Here is a 19127-nt window from a genome sequence, read left to right on the forward strand (position 1 = left end):
CAGAAAACTCGAAATTATTAGCTTTACCCAAAAAGAAACGTTAGAGCCGGTGACTTATTTTTTGATGGAACTATTTTTACTGACGTGAGGTTTTTGAGTTCCAGCATGAAGGTGTTGTTACTAATGCTGTGTTTCCTATTGTCGCATGTCAAATGTATCTATAACACAATAACTCATCTGTTCGGAAGAGGAGGACAGGTTTGAAATGTATGGTTGAATGAGTGTTTAAACCATAAAAAAGAAAATGAATATATTTTTTAAAAGGAGTGCCTAATGTGCAAATTTTCTCCTCGTTAATCTACAGTTACAGCCATAAACGTTACCGACCAATTTTGGAGGGAACTTGCGCCTCGTAAAATGAGTCTCTGTCTTTACGAGGAACCATGAAGGCAGCATCAATCCAACCAACCCACGCTGACCTCCAAACTAAACTACCATATAGCAGTTGAGTTAGCTGACTGCTTTACAGTCCCTCTCTGCAGTGATAGTCTGAACATGAGTGCTAGTTGGGGTAAATGTAAATCCGTGCTGATAACGGGCTCCAGCAGAGGCATCGGGCTGCACGTAGTGAAAGAGCTGGCTAAGAGCAGCAGCAGACCTGCCACGATCATAGCGTCAGCCCGCAACCCGACAGGCTCCACGGTAATATCTAATCAACCGCATGTGGTGACTGTTTCAAATGTTTTGCAGCGATATAGGACACAGGTCACTGTTTGTTTGTGCTGCTGGATTGTAACACTATAGAACAGAATATGACCGCACACAGTGAAAAAAATGAATTGATGTTTCGACTGTTCCTGACTGGGTAGTGTGGAATGATTACCATTACTGTAATAACTATTTCTTAGTCTAAATATCTAAAGTGTCCACATCTAAATATTTGTTTTGATTAATGGACCATTTATGGATATTTGTTAATTATGGACACTTAATAAATGCAGAACAAAATTAAAAACGAAAGGAAGAGGAAAAGGAAGTCTTGGCTGGAAGTCCTGTATCGCTAACTTCTGGCTGCACCGTTAGCCAAGAACAGTTGGCTGTTGCTCCGTGAGACAAAAAGTCGTCAATAACTGATGGGTTCAGAGAATTGCAGGCTGGTCCAAGATAGAACGGATTGACAACATATAATCATATTAAATATTCTTTAATAAACGAATCATCACAGTGATGTAAAATCATTGCACACAACACATAGAAAATGCTCTTTAAATTCTATTTTTAAAATGTTGCTCTTGGCTGCCATATGATGTAAAATCAGTGCTTTCTTTCTCCGCTCTAACCTGTATTGGTTTCAATAATCTTATAGCAGTTTGGTTCTAATAATAATAATGTTTTAAATGTTCTGAATGATTTTTATTAACTCTGTTTCCTTTCTAACTCAGGATCTACAAGAGCTCTCCAAGACCTACCCTGGTGTTCATATTGTGACTTTAGGTGAGTCTGTTGTGAGCATGCTTTCACTCTGTGATGGGACCTGTTTTAAAAAAAGGGTCCTTTCTGTAACCCTTGAATGATCATATTTGTGTTACACAGTTTACAGGACTGTATAGACAGATTCAGTGATTTCTACATTAACAATATAATCATATGTATACATGTTGAAACACTTAAATGCTCCTGTTCATATTGAAGTTTCCTGTAATGTCTCCAGATGTGGACAGCCAGCAGAGTGTCAGCTCAGCCCTGCAGGAGGTCCGCTCCATCGTAGGAGATGAGGGTCTCAGCTGTCTGATCAATAACGCTGCCGTCGGAGTCCCCACAGACTTAAACACTGTCACTCCGGAGGTCATGATGAAGAACTTCCAGGTCAACACTGTGGCTCCTCTCTTCATCACAAAGGTAGGACACTCTGCACAGGTGAAGCTGAGGATCCTGCAGACACAGAGCGTAATCACTGATCATAATCACTGCATCAGGACATTTTCCTGAACTAGAACTGATGTTGGGATGGTGTTTGAGGCTGCAGAACAAACTATATGTGCTGCCTCTATGTGGATAGTAACTTAAGCCCCTTTCCCACTGGTCAAAAAACACAGTAACACCCGGCTTCTTTGCTTAGTGGGAAAGGTTACAATCAGCATTCAGACCCGGGTCACATGACTCTGCAGTAGACCCGGGAATTATCGCCTCGGCTCCGATCGGCATTGATGAGAACACAAAACCTGTGTCGACACGCTAATCTCAGCCCCCTTTCTGGCGCGATGCTATGCTCCGTCGGTAGCTTCTGCGACTCCTCGTCATCTCAGATACAAACTCCGCCCGTCTCCGTCTGAGCAGCCCTCGAACATCGTTCCAGATGTGTCGCCGCCCATTTTGATAAACAGACTGAATGAGTAATAGATACAATAAAGACCTAACCACTGTAACATCTTCACTGGTTACTAAACCTGTCTCCATTTGTGACGTCAGATGATGACGCAGCAGAAAAGAGACCGACAGGAGGAAACTTCACTGGCAATGGGAAAAGAGACAATCAGCATCTATAAGTGTGTCTTCCCAGGTCTGAAAAACCTGCGCCAACGCGCTACATTTATGTGGGAAAGGGGCTTTAGTCAACCTCTATCGTTTTAATCCAAACTCAAGTTATTAAGGGTTCTATAAACGTTCCTGATATTTGGTTGGAGATTTGCATATAAGCTCTGATATTTATTTTATAAATCATGCAATTAATTCTGCTTACAAATCTCAGCCATGCTAACACAGCGGCTCTCTGGCTAACAGCTAGCATTGCCTACAAGTGGGTGTTGTGTGTTGACTATTTTTGTAATGTATTGTGTTTCAGTGGTGGGTGTTGACTATCGCCATCGATTAGCATTACATGTATGTCTTTGATAACAACTAGGGGCGTCTCAGCTAACGTAGCATGTGTATGCTAACTGCTAACTATGAAATGGATAGGAAGCATTTAGTAGCTCTCCTTTCAGTGAGCAGTTTGTTAATGAGTAATGTTCAAACTTTTTACCTGCACCTCTCATCCTTTGAATGATTAAACAGAAGAACAGCTTAAAGTCCGACTGCAAAGCACGTTCTTATATTCAACTACACAACAACTTACACAACATAGTAACATGGTTATACATAAGACAAATATATATTTATATATTCTCGAAGGCATGACCGTATTATGAATACATGGTTATGAAAGAAGACACATGGTGTGTCTGTGATTTCCTTCACACTGATATAATCTCAGCCAGTAAAGCGAGTGCATCTCCTGACTCAAAGGTCAGGTTCACATCTTTTCATGTCTATCTGTACACAATAATCTCATGCTTGTGTCTTTGGTTCATAAGAGAGATTCCTCCTCTCCCCCTGTAACTAACAGAACACACTCTGTGTTTATGAAACTTCATTCTGAGCTCAGCTGAACTTGTCTTGTTTGTTGTGCAATAATCCACAGTGATCACTGTTATGCCCCACCCTAAGGCGGCCCTATGGGGCTAACAACTATCCACATTTGACCCAACAAACTCACAGGAAAACACCCCAAAAAAGTCAAAACAAAGGGATTTATTATAGACAATAATCAAAACGGAATCATTAACTGAAGTCTAACAAAAGCAACTAGAACACAACAAAGAATCCCAGTCTGACAGGCAGAACCACAGCAGTCCCCACTCCAGAAGCCTCCCTTGATGTCAGTGCTGGTGGCTTAAAAAGGCTACTGATCCAAGGCCAGGTGTAGCTCGTTGCAATTAGTTCACCTGCAGAGTTGGAAACAGAAGGGGAGAAGGGACAAACAGAACAGGGAGCACATACAGCCGTAACATCACCAGGACGCAACCTCTCCCTACTGAGTACACAAACACTGTCCAACTAATGTGTAATCAGTCATTGAGCAATAGATCAGTGATGTTATAACTTATTTCTAGTGTTCGACACCACACAATAGTGGCATACTCGGCCCCACTCATTCTGTTCTCACTGAAACTAAAGAAGAAGCAACAAGCTGCTGCTGTGATCAGGTGACTCAACACTGCCCTCTGCTGGGCTCATCAAAGTCTCCTCCTTTATATGACTGACTGATTACAGGCATGAAACTGTGATCTGATGCACTGTGTTCAAAAATAGGAGGATTGCTGTGTTGAAGTTTTAAAGGTGACCTAATAATTCAAACACGTGGGGATACACATCATAATCTTCCTGTTCTTCACTTCCTGTTTCTTCTAATCATTCTTGTTTGTGGTGTTCAGGCCTTCCTGCCTCTGCTGCAGTCGGCTGCAGCTCGGTCCTCGGGGATGGGGATTCACAGGGCGGCTGTTATCAACGTCTCCTCCATCCTCGGCTCCATCACACAGAACCAGGGGGAAGGTGCCACCTTCAAGAGCTACGCCTACCGCACCTCCAAGGTCAGAAGATAAAGAACATAATGACACTGAACTGTGTGCTTTTTATTTCCCTGTCTTTGTTTGAAAACAGCAGCAAAGATGATAATGTTCTATTTGTGGTTTAAACTCTGCTAGGCTGCTCTGAACATGGTGACGAGGTGTTTAGCCGCTGATCTGGGGTCAGACGGGATCCTCTGTATGTCTCTGCATCCTGGCTGGGTGAAGACGGACATGGGAGGGCCTCATGTGAGTATCCTCTGTTTCCTCACTTGAAGCTCTTTTATAGATAAGAAGGACTCTAAAACAACCTGAAGCTTCTCAGAGAGGTGAATGCATGATGCAGAATTAGCCCACAGGCCACTCAAGGTAGCTTGGCTATGCTGGTTAGCTAACATGCTAGCTAGCTACGTTATTTTCGATGTCAGCTACTGTGGAATACCTGCTCTGTGTTTGTTTTATCACAGTGCCTCCTGAGTTTAATGTATGATTCTTTATAATGCTAAAGATTTCTGCTGTGACCAGAAAATGTGCTACTCACCTTGCACCAGTATTTATAACTTTTCCTCACCACTCTACATTTCTGTCCAAACTCAGGACATCTTGTCACGTCTAACCTCTTATTTCACCTGCATCAAAAGCTTGTTTTTCCAGTATAAACTGCTGTCCTCTGTAAATGTTATCAGTGCTACCTGTCCTCTGTAAATGTAATCAGTGCTACCTGTCCTCTGACCATGCAGCTTCACAGTTCATAAACACTGCTGTCAGCTCGTTCAGAAATTTACACATTAAATTGGATAGACAAAATAAAATCCTGCCCCAACACAAACTCTTTCAGACCGAATGATATAATGGTGATGAAACAACCATTCAGTGTAAAAATACTATAATTAGTGTGTCATTACTGTCGTTAGCCAGCTTTTCACACAGCCCTGAATGCATCGTCTGTTTGCGTACTTTCCTTTTAACACGTGTTTGTGTGTTTCAGGCTCATCTGACAGTCGAGGAGAGTGTTTGTGGACTGCTGTCGGTCCTCTCCCGTCTCACAGAGAAAGACCACGGAGGATTCAAGGACTACCGTGGAGACGACTTACCGTGGTGACATCAAACACACATCAGAAGATCAAAGGATCTCATCAAGGCATTGGGCCCTGGTTCACCACTTCATACATCTACAAGCTGAAACATCCAACCTCTATATGTCCCTTTAAGAATGTGTTTGGAATTTTTGATCATGTAACTGCTCCGGGCTCAAACATATTTTTACTTCCTGTGTTTTTATATCACAGACTTGATGCAGTTGATTATGACATTCTTATTTTTAAGCTTTTAATATGTTTGTTAGTCGTATCTGATGGAGAATAATTTGTTATTGTTGATGGTTACATGTCAAAAAGGTCAAAGTTCTTTAAGGTGTTCCACAGGGATCTATCCTCAGCCCGTTTATGTTTCTTTATTAGCATCAGTATCTGCCTCTTTTTTTTTTCTTTTTTTTTTAATCTCGACAAGAAGCTTTCAGTGCACAAATATGAAGGTCAAAGAAAAGGATTAATTCTGTATAGAAGTCCATTTAACAGACTCACCAAAGTATTAGAAACCTTTCTAACAAGGTCATAGCTGAAGCTGTGAGTTACAATTATAAAAGATAGGTACATTTTGTCATACTCTTGACTAATGAAGACTAACTTTATATTTTTATTCAACATTTCATATCTTTTTTTCATTTACTTGCAGAAATGGGCGTGTCCTAGATTGCAGGTGCAGGAACACACCTGAGAATATCATTTAATAGTGAGTTAATATGTGCCAAAACGATGTCACTGACTCTGACGGTCAAGAGAATATTAGTTAGGAGCCTGATGATGAACCAAAGCAGTCACAAAACATCAAGCTACAGGTAACCTACAAAAACCAGAAGTCATGTGTCATAATCTCCAGGTCTGTTTCCATCTTTAAGCATGAAGATGATCACATGATCACATGAATCATCTGATTTTCTTGGTGCTCTCTCTTTAAGCACGTTGCACTATGCTGCTGAATAATGAAGGTCAGGGATGTATGAGTGATAATGTTGTGACTGATGCAAAGAAATAAACTGTCCAGTGAGTCCAGTGCCATAGTTTTATTCACTCCATTACCTTGAATCAGATGATAATATATTAATATGATAATACAGTGTTGGTTTTAATTCAGAGATCCAGCTTTAGTCAGCAGACGTCTCAGTGGATTTAAAGATTTATTTACAGGAGCAGAAAGATCTGATATAATTTTTGGGGGACAATCGATGTCTGTTAGAGAATCCGATCTTTGGTACCAGGACGAATTCAGCATCAGAGAGTGAAAGGAGCTACAGGAAGGTGACATTTAGGGCCGAGGGGCCCACACAAAACAAACACAGACTCAAAGGAGAGACGTTAGGGATTGGCCAGTTCTTCTGATGTCACAGAGGACGGCAGGGTGTCCAAGGCTCCCATCTCTGCAAACACACACATGGATTCATTTTAATACGGCAAAAAGTTAGCTGTCAAAAACAAGAAGAAGAACGATAAACAATCAAATGATAAAATGGAACCAACCTTTATCTGCCAACAAAAAGAGAAAATGTCATGTTCAAAGGGATCTTGAAAGTTCTGCTACCAGACTCAAAACGTGAACATTTGTCTCAAACAGAAATAAAGATTTAAGAATAATTTCTCAACATGTGGCAGAATGTGTTCACAGTAAATGTAGCTGTTACATTCTGTTAGCATCATAATGAATAAGGCTGTGTTTCCAGTACAGCTGCACTAAAGGCAACTATGTTAAACTAAATTCAGCTCCAGTGCTTTTATCTTTAATAAGGTTAGAAATCCTGGTATTCACAGGTCAAACTGCACATTGTGATAAAAAAAGAAGTCCTGCTGTGTAAATGTAGTTGAACTAGAAATAATAGTAAATACAAATAAACGACATTTCTCTGCTTAACTTCTGAACAAACCAAACAGCTCCTGGGGATGTAACAGAGTGTTGAAGAGTGTCTCGTAGTGTCTCGATAAGGGTTACATGTGTTCTGTCTTAAAATAAAACATCTTCATGTGTGAGGAGAGGAAACGGGTGACATTCTGTCTTTCACAAAGAAGTTTTCTCCTCTTCAGATTTATAATTCTGATCATTCTCAGTAACTGTTATAATAAACTAAGATAAACAAGTGAAATAAATGCTTTGTCAGACATGCATGAGCACATATAGTTTGATTTGAGAGATGCAGAGATTCAGTTTGTGTCAGAAAAGAGTTTTAGTTCAGCCGAAGTGAAGATCCTCAGAAACCCTTCAGAGTGGATTGTTCTGTAATTTAAAGCCAATGACCCGCTGAGCCTCCAGGCTCCTCCTGGTGACTAACTATTTAAACACACTGATGAAGGAATCATAAAACATGTGCTGTTAATACACTTAATATCATATTTAACACGGGGCGGGTTTTTACACTATAAATCGATCTCTGCACGAACATACTGAACACAGACCTGTGACTCTGCTACAGACCTGTTGGTCTGTGACTCCTGCCATCAATCCTCAGTATAGAGACCATTAGTAAGAGAAATGATGAACACACCTTTGAGTTTGAGGTATGACAGGAAGTCAATGACAGTGTGGATGACGTCTCCATCTGCTATTCTCATGGCGCCTGAGGAGGAGAGGCATGAGAGAGCAGCCTGTTAGTCATGTCATCTAAAGTTTGTGGTTCCCTCTAAAAGTTGGACATGTGGAAATAAATATCTGCAGACACCAAGATGACTTCTACAACAAGTGTTCAACAAGACAGAGATGTGAAATACAGAGAAGCTGAACAGAACAATGCCTCATATGAAGCAGATCAATGTGTGTGAGAGAGAGACAGACCGACCTGTTCTGAAGTCCTCCTCCTGGCCCATGTCCCTCTTTCCAGCCAGACCCGGTTTGTCTCCGAGCGTCCTGTGTCCATCTATCCCATCTGGACGACGAGGAGCGATCGCGATCCAGACAGTCACACAAACAGCACACAGGTTAACTGAGCATGTCACGCACTGGCTGACAGTAAACAGAAGTTCAAGCTGGTTAAAGAATTAAAACTATCCATGTCTTTCTGTTAAAATGATCTCCAGCTGCTGCGGGCTCATCATGACATGTTTGTGTGAACTAAAAATGAGTTTGAAGTTACCAAACTTGAACTTCTGCGTGTTAAATGAACACATTAATAACTGAAAACACACATTTCCTACATATCCCCAAGCATCATACGTGAGACACACACACACACACAGTGCACACACACAGCGCACACACGGCACAGCTCTACCTAAAGGACATGGTTGTACATGTGGTGTTGGGTTTGTAACTGTTTGGTTTCATCTCCAAACGTGCTGGGACCAGCTGCAGGGCTTGGCTCATGGAATTGCAGGAAAACAGAGGAAGGAGAAAAGCACACGTCGAAAAACAGGATGGTTTGAAGACACACAGGAAGTCATCCAGATAATAAAGATGGAAAAGCAACGTGGTGTGAGCTAAGCCATGGTGGTGGGTGAATTATTAGCATGGAGTTACACACTTACAGAGCGACGCTGAGTTTTCATTAAGATATTATTACACGTGTGTTTATCAGTTTACGTGGATTCTTACAGTTTTGCTGTTTACATCCTTGTGGGTCATGTGATGTAAGTAAACACAGATATAACAGATCCTCCTCAGCAGACTGCTGTCACTGTCTCTGCAGCATGACGCACTCAGAACTTCAGCTATGTGAAGATATTACAGGTGCACATCTTGACTCTGAGGGCTCCCAATTAAAGGACGTTAAGTGGCTGAAGCTGTAAGAGCGTCCTCATTAAATATAAAGTAGTACCTGAGCTGGTGACCTTTGAACTCTGAGTGCCTGTTTTTAACTCAACGATTAAAAGTCCAATTAAAAAACCCGACCCTGAAGTGACGGCATGCAGGGGAGAAGATAATGTATTTAAAAAGTATGAAGTGTTTCTCTTGGTGTTCGTGTTCTTCACATGAACCACATATGTCCTACAATGTTTAACACCACGTATATAATCAGAATTATTATGGAACATGTCTTATGCTGACTATAATTACGTTTAGGTTTTAACATCAGATGAAAATAAGAAGTGTAGAAACAACTGGATGACTGATGCTGATGTTTGTTAATAAGATAAAAATCTATCGTACGTTCAGAAAGCCTGAATCCTCCCACAGAGGGACAAAGCACCTCTCACACAGCAGGACACACAATAATAATAGCTTTATATTCAGTTGTCTTTAGAGGACATCGGTCAGCCAGAGATCTGCACCAAATATTAAATATATAACCTCTCGTTTCCTCAGTGTCCTAACGTTGGTGGTTATGTAACTAAATAATGTCCAAATAGAGACTGAAGTTAAAGTGAGACAACAGACTTACAGTCAGTCTGTTTGGTACATAGAAAGACGTCAGATGTCATTAGTGACTGTTTGTTTGTTCTTCATATTACATCACCTGATTTCATCTACAGGACAGCGTCCAGACACAGTGCTGAAGGGGAACCCCTGGGGAGCCTCTGACCGAGCTGCTGCATCTGATGAGCCGTGAGCAGAGCGGGCTCCTGTAAACACCTGACACAAACACTACCGCAGGTACGGAGGTCCGCTCGCCTCGCTCCGTCTCACCACTTATTTACATTTCATACTTTCATTAAGACGTTTCCTATTAGAGATTCAAAAGCAGCGCGTGAAGGACTTCTGGATTTTACTAATAATAAGTAGTTTATGCTAAGCTAGGCTATCCTTCACCAACAGTATCTCTGCACTGGATGTATTAGGTTGAAGCTGGTGCTCGGGGTAAAACAGGAAACAGTGACCTGTCGTTAAAACACAGTCAGACTTAAGTTATACCTGATGACGTCACACTGCGCAGACTGTTATTACAGTTTTTAAAGGTATAATTGTTACTGATTATGAAGTCTTGTTTTGTCTTTGTTTAGTGTCTGCTCTGTTATAGAAAGCTAACCACACAATGAAAGGACATAAGCTTCAGCGTCAGCCTGCACCTTTCACTCACTAAGCAGTGGATAGTTTTATGTCAGCACAGGGCCACACCTCCCCTCACCCTCAGACCCTCACAGGAGACCAACGAGACTTCCTGTTTAAAGCACACAGACAGAAGAGGGATGTAGGATGTAAAGCGCAGACAGACGTGGTGTTTGGACAGACGGCAGAGGGACGAGGGAGGCAGCTGATGAGAAGCAGTGACGGATGTTTGAGCAATTCACGACCTGACACCAAGAACCTGCAGCGGCCGTTTGTTTCTATCTTACATGGAGCGACCAGCTCGTCTCTGCCTCTGGCACTGGGAGAATCCTTTATCTGAATTAGGTGATCAATACGACCTGAAACACAGGATGAGGCAGGAGCAACCTTTACCTGGGCTTCACACACGCGCACACACACACACACGTACAGAGGGACAACATTTCCACGGTTCCTGTTCTGGACTGATTTGGACCCCACACAACAAACACACACACACAAACACACACATCCTGATACGTGTAATGAGAGAACCTTTAAATTATAAGAGGAGCTGACAGTGCACACACACACGCACACACACACACACACACACACACACACACAGAAGCTTTGATTCACACAGTATAGGTAACATAAAATCTGCAGACTTTGTTTTCACATCGGCAACATTTTCAGGCGGCACAGGTGAGCTCTGAGTCCATGAAGACGAACACGAGGAACACCTGGGTTACCTCGTGAACAGCTGTGGTTCGGTCAGGTGCACACACCGGGTTAAATAAGTGTGTTCGTTATGGTAGTTAAGTTAGATCTCCGTCAGTTAATCATGAGTATGTTTGATTCATCCATCGCCCCCAAACACCACCTGCACTTCTCTTTATGTCACCTGACTTCACCACTCGCTCCACTAACGCTGGCTCAGGCTTCAGAGGGAGCAGGCTGATTTACAGACAACTGATCCCTCCAATAGTCAGAGAGGGGATCTGGTGTTAGAGCTGAGAGGTGACTGGTGATCAGGTGATGTGACGGCTGCATAGATCTACGTCCACTTCTTACAGTCTGTGATTGAACAAACGTCATATCTTTACTTGACTGGCTGCATGTTTAAAACAATAGCTGAGAGATTTAAAGGATTTCTATTATTTTAAGGCCTTATTGGACATGTAAGCTTTATATTTAGATCGATTGTAAAGTTTATAATTAAAAGATAGTGTGTAACTATCTTCTTTTTCTTTTGCATAATGGATCATTTCAGCATCAACAGAGAGCAGGAGAATAAGCTGCCTCACAATGCTGCCCGTGTATCCTCAGCATCACTGCTTACATGTGATCCTACAGAGGCTTTGCTCTTCTGCTGATCTCTCAACCTTCTTCCGTTCACTCAGATTTATAAATGTTGGATATTAACAGGTTTGGACGTCCGCAGTCTGAGCACACGGAGGCAGAATGATGCGACAGAAAACACTCAGACAGAAAACAGGTTCATCAGCAGCAGAAACATGCAGGGAGGGTTAAACATGAAGAGATGCATGAACACGTGTGTGTTAGTCTACACTGTGGAGACCGGGTCAGATGTTCTGCAGTGTGTGTGTGTTAATAAATCTGTTCATGATCACAGTGTGTCAATAAAGTTTTCATTGGATGATGAAGAGAAATGTTGCATCAAACATGATTTTTTAATTACCGCTGAATTCTAATGCTGTGTGTGTGTGTGTGTGTGTGTGTGTGTGTGTGTGCGTGTGTGTGTGTGTGTGTGCAGTCAGTACTCACGGGGACCTAACAGGTATCCAGCGCTGTTCAGAGTCCAGCCTCGTTTCTCCTTCGCCTGCAGGATCCACACACACGATCACCACAGGACAGAAACACACACAGGCTTTAATGACAGAATCTTAAAACACGGTGATGATTATTAAAGTTTATTTATTTATTTATTTATGCAGCAGCGGTCACTAAGGGGAGCGGTTAGAGTGCTTCACAGGTAAATTAAAACGTGCTGAACGATAAAACCAGGAGACAACTCAGTGACAGACGAGAGGAGACTTTAAAACATGTCAACAATAAGAACACATCAGAGACACAGTGACAGCTGCTTAAAGACCAGGTGGAGTTGTTTAACTTGTTTAGAAATGCTCACACAGTTTGCCTCTCAGAGTTCAAGAGGCTGATTTATGTTGACTTTCTGTGACACTTTACATTTAGAGAAGCGGCTGCACTGATCCTGAAGGCTGTGAGGGGTTATTATTAACTGATAAAGAGAAAGTAATGCACAGTTGCAAACATGCTTATATTTAGTGTACTCTTAAAGCCTTCAGGTGAATTAGAAAAGAGAATAAACTTTTTCTTTCACACTTTTTATCAAAGTGACCATCGTTCTGCTGCACGCTGCACGACACACAGAATCACTCAGTCACTGTGAGGTTTCACAGAGAGGAAACATCACAAGGACGCGCTTAATGAAAGCGTCTGTTCATCTGCTCAGCTTAGGAGGACATGTTCACGACATTCAGATTTCCACCACTTTGCCCTCAGATTCTCACATTATTTGGTTTGTGTGGAAACCACCAGCATTCATTTCACCTCTGTGGAGCACACCTGACACCTGTCTTTATCATCCTGCTACAGTCAGCATTTTAATATTTAACCAGTCACCTCATATTTTCCTCTCTGATCTACTATCAGATCTATCTATCGGTATCAAATACGTCTGTTAGATTTGTTGTCATAAAGTGTACAATTATTAAATATTTACAGTATCTCATTCAGGAGGTTTCATATAATTCTGTTAGTCACTTTGAGTATTTTTGCTCTTTGTTACAGAAGTATTTACGTGTTTTCTTACAGTAGTATTTTAATATTTTGTAACTGTCTCGGTGTCTCTCCTCAGTATGAAACCATGAGATGAACCTGTCTGACTTCTTACCGCGATGACGAGCCCGATGGTCTCAGACAGAGCTGCGCAGAAGATGAGCGACACGCAGAAAATCCCAAAGCACCTCTGCATCTAAAGAAGAGAGAGAAGAAGAACATGAGCCGGTTAAACACACAAAGCACCTCTGCATCTAAAGAAGAGAGAGAAGAAGAACATGAGCCGGTTAAACACACAAAGCACCTCTGCATCTAAAGAAGAGAGAGAAGAAGAACATGAGCAGGTTAAACACACAAAGCACCTGTATCTTCTAACTTTTACAGAGTACTAAACTTCAGAGGAGCGGAGCCTGACTTACTTTGTTTCCGGTGTGTGTGCTGCAGCAGATGAAGCGTCTCTGTGTGTCTCTGAATGTTTGGGATGAACTGAGGTCTGAGTCCACCTTTTATGCGCTCGAGCCCGACCCTTTGCCGCTGTGCGCGCGCGTCAGCGGCCCCCCCTCCTGCAGACAGGACGGCAGGTCACGAACAGAACCATAATGAAACTCAATAATATCCCATAATACCGTCATCACTTTCTTCTTTGTCGCCCTCAGAGAGGAGAGATTGGATTTAAGAAAGGACAAATACGTCTGCGCTGTTTTTCTGTCCTGATCCGATGAGTGAGACATCCTCTTCTTCTTCTTCTTCCTCTTCTTCTTTTCCCTCTTCTTTTTCTTCTTCTTCTGTTTAAAGGAGCACACATGTTCTTGTATGTTTCTTTTATTTGCTATATTTTGATGATCTGTAGGTTATAATGTTCTTATATAATGTTTTGGATGTTTTTAACACACTCATAACCCCCGCATTTTTATTTACAAAACTAAATGTATTTTATAAGTTGATAAATACTGAAAACAAAAGTCAAATCTTTGTTTGGGAGCTGCTGCTGTTTTAATCAGAGTCCTGTCTGAAGTCTTTTTTGCAGTTTTCACTCTTGAATAACGTCCATTTCTTCCATTTGTCTTCCATCTGTGCATGAAAAAAAATCTTTATTAATTTCCTGTAATGTTGAGTTGAGAGTCTCTGGATCCAAAGTTCATGTCTTTTTTTAATTGAGTGAATTCTTTTGTGAAACCGGAGCTGTACAGTGTTTCCTGTTATTCACACTGAAGGAGGTGATGCTGACGTTTTGACTTTTTATTCATTAAGATTACAGGTCATGTGTGAACAGAGAAGCAAGAATACATCCCAACCAGATGAAGACAGAAGTCATGTTGTGAGGACAGAATATGATGTACATATTTAATATGAGTGAGAGGCTGCAGGGTCCACACCACCACGTCTCTGATCCGACAACGTTCAGCTTGTTTTAGTCCCTGAAACCATCCGATGATTCAAAGAGCTTCTGTGACCTGAACAAACCAAAGCTCGTGTTCACAGGCCCTGTAACTGTTATTTTATTGGCTCTAAGATACCTGTTAGAAGACTGGATAGGATTTTAATCTGATTTAATACACACATTATTTCAGGTATAAGTAGAACATACAGCAGCCCCTCCTCCTTTAACTGGACTGTAAAACATGTGGAGAATAAACACCATCGCACCTAAACTAAATGAAAATAATGTTTCATCTGAGAGAAACCCACTGATGAAGCTGTACGAGTCCCCTGACACACCGCTAACAGCTAATCTGGCTTTTTAATAACATCCAATAATTGTCTTTGGATACAAACAGATAAACATCTTCACACGATCACTGAAGCACAAGAAGCTTCACTGATCCCAGCAGAGAGAGACGACGCTGAGGACAGGAGGATGTTGGACACATGTGGACACACCTGTGATGTTCGCTGTTTTTTACTGGGTAAAAATATGAATGCATATATATATATATATAGTATCGTTATATCGTTATATCGTTATATCATCGTTTGGAGCCAGAGTCTGCGCAGTAGAGATCGGCGGGTGGAGCCACCTTAGCTACTTCCGCTAACCAGAACACACACTTAAGGGACTGAAAAAACAGCAAAGATCCGTCAAGTCTGCGTGTTTAACAGCAGAACAGCTTCTTGTGTCGTTCTGAAGCAGATATTCACGCTTATGGAAAGTTCAATGTCTGTATTGGAGCTGTCAATCATGAGGCCCCACCCCCTTTTTATAGCATCAAATAACTAATTAAAAGTAAACGTGTCAGAAAAATGAACACTGTGACATCAATCAGCATGATAAGAACTAACTATAATGACAGAAACATTTTTGAGAAAAATGTATTTGACGTGTATTTTGATTTTATAGTTTGACTCATGTCCCATCTGTTAACATGGAGGAGGCGGGCTTTATGAGCTATACTGCAGCCAGTCAGCAGGGGGCGATAGAGAGGGTTTGGCTTCACTTCACATGTTTTTTTAGTCTTTTTTATCTATTTTATAGAAAATTAACTCTAAGGCACAAATATGCTCTGGGCCACATGAAAAGCTGCATATTTGTGTTCCTGGCTGTACAGGCTGAAATTCTCTGCACTTCCTGATGTTGCCTCAGAAAGGGTCAAACCAAACTCCATTCAAAAAACAAGCCTTTTAAGAGTTGTTTGTTTGTCTCATGATGAGAAATACCACGAGTGAAACAAGACTTCGGGTCTGAACACAGCTGAAGAGTTTTGTCTATAAAAGATTTCAGTTTATCTAACAGATGTAGAGACATTTCACTCTGGACCGTCATACTGACATTTCTGCTAGCATGGCTCCAAGTCAGAATGTGTAGAGACAGAATGACCTGAGATAATCAGTGAGGAACGGACGTCTGAACAGGTGATTTTCTGCTTCAGTCTCCAGAGAGCTGTGTGTTCTTAGACTTCACACCGAAGAGCCCCGCTCTGGCTTGTGTTTAGCTCGTAGAAAGGAGTTTCATACAGGGATTAAAGCATCTGAGAGCACATCACAGCCTTCAGGAGAAGTTAAGTGATTTGGTTCATTACAATCATAGTTACATTACAGCCTATTAGCACCTTTTCCTGAGCCCACAGCAGGAAACGCTGATGAAATTCATCCAAGAACGTCCCCTGAGACAAGAAAACATTCAAAATATATTGAATTTATACTACATCCTCCCTGTGGAGGACCAAACAGATGCTGCGTGGCTGCTTGGTTTCCAGAGCAGAGAGGGAGGAGGCTGTGTGATGCAGCTCCTGTGATAACACACAGCACACAGACACCTGTGGAGGGGCCTTCCTGGCAGCCCCCCCTCTGGATTTACTGTCAGAGGCTGTAATGATAGACACAGGTATCAGACATGATGGTGGACATTACCACGGAGTCACAGCACCTGATGATGATAATGATGGAGACCCAGTGAGACATGAAACCAGGAGGAATAAAGAGAGGTCACATGTCAGATAAGAGAGGGAGGAACAGAGAGATGAAACGAGAAGGAGGAGGAGAGGGCAGAAAGGGTGAGAGAGAGAGGAGAGGGCAGAAAGGGTGAGAGAGAGAGAGGGTGAGACAGAGAGGAGAGGGTGAGAGACAGAGGAAAGGGCAGAGAGGGTGAGACAGAGAGGAAAGGGCAGAGAGGGTGAGACAGAGGGGAGGGCAGAAAGGGTGAGACAGAGAGGTTGAGACAGAGAGCAGAGGGCAGAGAGGGTGAGACAGAGAGGAGAGGGCAGAAAGGGTGAGAGAGTGAGGGTGAGAGACAGAGGAAAGGGCAGAGAGAGTGAGACAGAGAGGAGAGGGCAGAAAGGGTGAGAGAGTGAGGGTGAGAGACAGAGGAAAGGGCAGAGAGGGTGAGACAGAGAGGAGAGGGCATAGAGGGTGAGACAGTGAGAGTATCAGAGTGTCATACAGGAGACCAGAAGTCTCACACCATTCGCTCCTTCAGCTCAGCTCCATGAGGGGATCATGTGTTTCTTCAGCAGCTCAGTGTTTCCCTACATTCTCCACGTTGCCTGTCAGAAGTAGACGGAGCGACCGTGATGCTCTCTGTTGTGTTTTTGGACAACAATTTCAAACCTTAATCTGGCACTTTGGACGTCGCCATCTTGTTTTTTATGGAGGTAGAAGTGACCATATTTGGACAAGAGTGTGGCGCTGAAGAGGATCAGGGGGTTATCCAATAACACCAGCTTGGTTAACAAGTAGGTAACCGTCGGTAACCGATTTTAAAACTGAAGATGAGTCTTCATTGGTATGCAGATGACGGCCCAATTCTGTAGTTACGAGTCAGTTTACTGAAGAGGTGCTGCTAATCCTGCACACTGTGCTCAGCGTCTTCAGTCTAACAAGACTCTGATGCTGACCTTTGACCTTTTTCAAGAGTAACGTCAGAGTTAGGAGGCTTGCAAGGAGAAAAGCACATGTCCTTAAACTCTGAAGTGATGTACAGCACTCCACATCTAAAGGAAAGACACGGGGGAAACTTTGGGTCAGTGGTCACACAGCACCTTTAGCTCGTTCTATTGCTAAGATTTCAGGAGCATACAGTCAGTTGAGAGTGATGTCCTTCCTGACATGGTGAATACATTTGAGCCCAGGTATAATACACTACGCTAACAGCATGTTGCCACCAGTGTGTGTCAGAAATGCTGATCAGATTAAAGAAGGAAGTTAAAGACTGAATGATGCCTCTGTGTGAGCTACAAAAGCAAACGAGACCATCAGGAAGGAGTCTGATTATGTCTTAGTTATTTTTAATGTGTGTAACCACCGAGGGGTAGGTCATTGACATTGTGCTGCCAAACCAGCCTTTTATTTTCCACGGCAAAGATTCACAGCGAGTCATACTTTTGAATGTAAAAGATGCCTGGATGAGATTTTTGTTAGAAAGAGCTTCCTACACACGCACAGGACCAGATCAGCCACTTTGTCCACAGGGGGCGCCAAAATCAACACAAACTGAAAGTGCCTCACAGGAGCTTTAAAGAAGAACTGTCAAAAGCAGAGTGAGTGGCACTAACAGCTGATGCCTGGACGTAATGTGTAACCAGCTCACAGTTAAAGTGAGATGTGCTGAAACACTATTATTTTAACACACCTTCAGTCTCACTGCTCTCCTGTCAGCACACAGAGCTCTGTCCAACACTGTTTTTCTTCCATCCTGTTTTCTATTTTATTTGGCTCCACTTTGTGCCATTAGTAATTATATTATCTATTAAGATTCAGGGACTATTTCCCCCATCCCATAGAGTCCATAAATGCGTGTGATTCTGAGCTCTATAATGAAATATATCTGTTTGAAGTTCAGCAGAGCCCTTTTGTACAACTAGTTTATTTTATAATGGGAAAGTGAATATCTAAGACCTTAAGAATATCTAAGATCTTAGCCCGTGTATCGAGATGTACATCGGATCGACTTGAAAGGGAGAGATGCACACACCTATTAGCATGGTGCACAAGTTAGTTAAAGTCGAGCTGAAACATTTCGAGAGTATCCAGCTTCCGTATCGTGACGTATTTCGGAGTGAAACAGGACGTGCAGGCGGGACATATCATTAGAGGGATTTGATTGGATCGTTGAGAAGTGGGCGTAGACAGACGTTCTCCACAGGGCAGTAGCTAGCTAACTGACCGAGCGTTCTTGGTGCTCTGCGGCTAAATGTTGCAGATTGATTGGTTGAAATTGTTTGGTGCTAACTTACGTAAGCACGCGTGAAATTTAGTTTTACAGGAAGAAAAAATGATCAGATTTTTATATAAGAATATGAACAAATTGATTTTCTGTGTTTTTTTTTGGCCTATTGTCAAATAGATGCACAAAATTACCCGGGATGTGATCTAAAAGGATTAAAATGACATTTTTCATTTCACCTCGACTTTAAAGCTCCTGTGAGGACTTTTTATCTGGTTATGAATCAGACTAAATTAATCCTGATGTCTCTTTATGAGCTACAAAATCAAAGAGCATACCAGGTCGGCGTCAGACGAGTTTGTCCAAAACAT

The 19127-nt window shown here is 42.1% G+C and overlaps 2 protein-coding genes across 3 annotated transcripts; one reads left to right on the forward strand and one right to left on the reverse strand.

The window, feature by feature from the left end:
• The first annotated feature begins 495 nt into the window (after window positions 1–495).
• LOC138612782 (C-signal) lies at window positions 496–6432 on the forward strand. Its single transcript, XM_069686223.1, has 6 exons — window positions 496–642; window positions 1383–1434; window positions 1652–1839; window positions 4194–4349; window positions 4464–4574; window positions 5314–6432. The coding sequence occupies exons 1-6, from the start codon at window positions 496–498 to the stop codon at window positions 5425–5427; spliced, it is 768 nt and encodes a 255-aa protein (XP_069542324.1). The 3' UTR covers window positions 5428–6432.
• Window positions 6433–13624, reverse strand: gal (galanin/GMAP prepropeptide). Of its 2 annotated transcripts, XM_069686224.1 has the most exons (7): window positions 13577–13624; window positions 13273–13353; window positions 12123–12177; window positions 10640–10711; window positions 8209–8295; window positions 7918–7989; window positions 6433–6801 (listed from the first exon to the last, which is right to left on the reverse strand). In XM_069686224.1, the coding sequence occupies exons 2-7, from the start codon at window positions 13351–13353 to the stop codon at window positions 6740–6742; spliced, it is 429 nt and encodes a 142-aa protein (XP_069542325.1). In that variant the 5' UTR covers window positions 13577–13624; the 3' UTR covers window positions 6433–6739. The 2 variants fall into 2 exon arrangements, with proteins under 2 accessions (XP_069542325.1, XP_069542326.1); XM_069686225.1 differs by lacking the exon at window positions 10640–10711.
• Between the last annotated feature and the right edge of the window lie 5503 nt (window positions 13625–19127).

The sequence above is a fragment of the Semicossyphus pulcher genome, unplaced genomic scaffold (genome assembly GCF_022749685.1).
Source record: "Semicossyphus pulcher isolate SPU_LCO1_2020_fin unplaced genomic scaffold, fSemPul1.0.p SCAF_8, whole genome shotgun sequence".
Classification (NCBI taxonomy): domain Eukaryota; kingdom Metazoa; phylum Chordata; class Actinopteri; order Labriformes; family Labridae; genus Semicossyphus; species Semicossyphus pulcher.

What these genes read in the sequence shown, in the direction of transcription:
- LOC138612782 (XM_069686223.1), top strand. Translation starts at nt 496, where the DNA reads ATGAGTGCTAGTTGGGGTAAATGTAAATCCGTGCTGATAACGGGCTCC. An exon ending in GCAACCCGACAGGCTCCACG is followed by an intron (nt 643 to 1,382) that starts GTAATATCTAAT and finishes TTTCTAACTCAG; the next exon opens with GATCTACAAGAGCTCTCCAA. An exon ending in CGGACATGGGAGGGCCTCAT is followed by an intron (nt 4,575 to 5,313) that starts GTGAGTATCCTC and finishes TGTGTGTTTCAG; the next exon opens with GCTCATCTGACAGTCGAGGA.
- gal (XM_069686224.1), bottom strand. Translation starts at nt 13,353, where the DNA reads ATGCAGAGGTGCTTTGGGATTTTCTGCGTGTCGCTCATCTTCTGCGCA. An exon ending in CCATCGGGCTCGTCATCGCG is followed by an intron (nt 12,178 to 13,272) that starts GTAAGAAGTCAG and finishes TGGATCCTGCAG; the next exon opens with GCGAAGGAGAAACGAGGCTG. An exon ending in AGACGAGCTGGTCGCTCCAT is followed by an intron (nt 8,296 to 10,639) that starts GTAAGATAGAAA and finishes CTCGTCGTCCAG; the next exon opens with ATGGGATAGATGGACACAGG.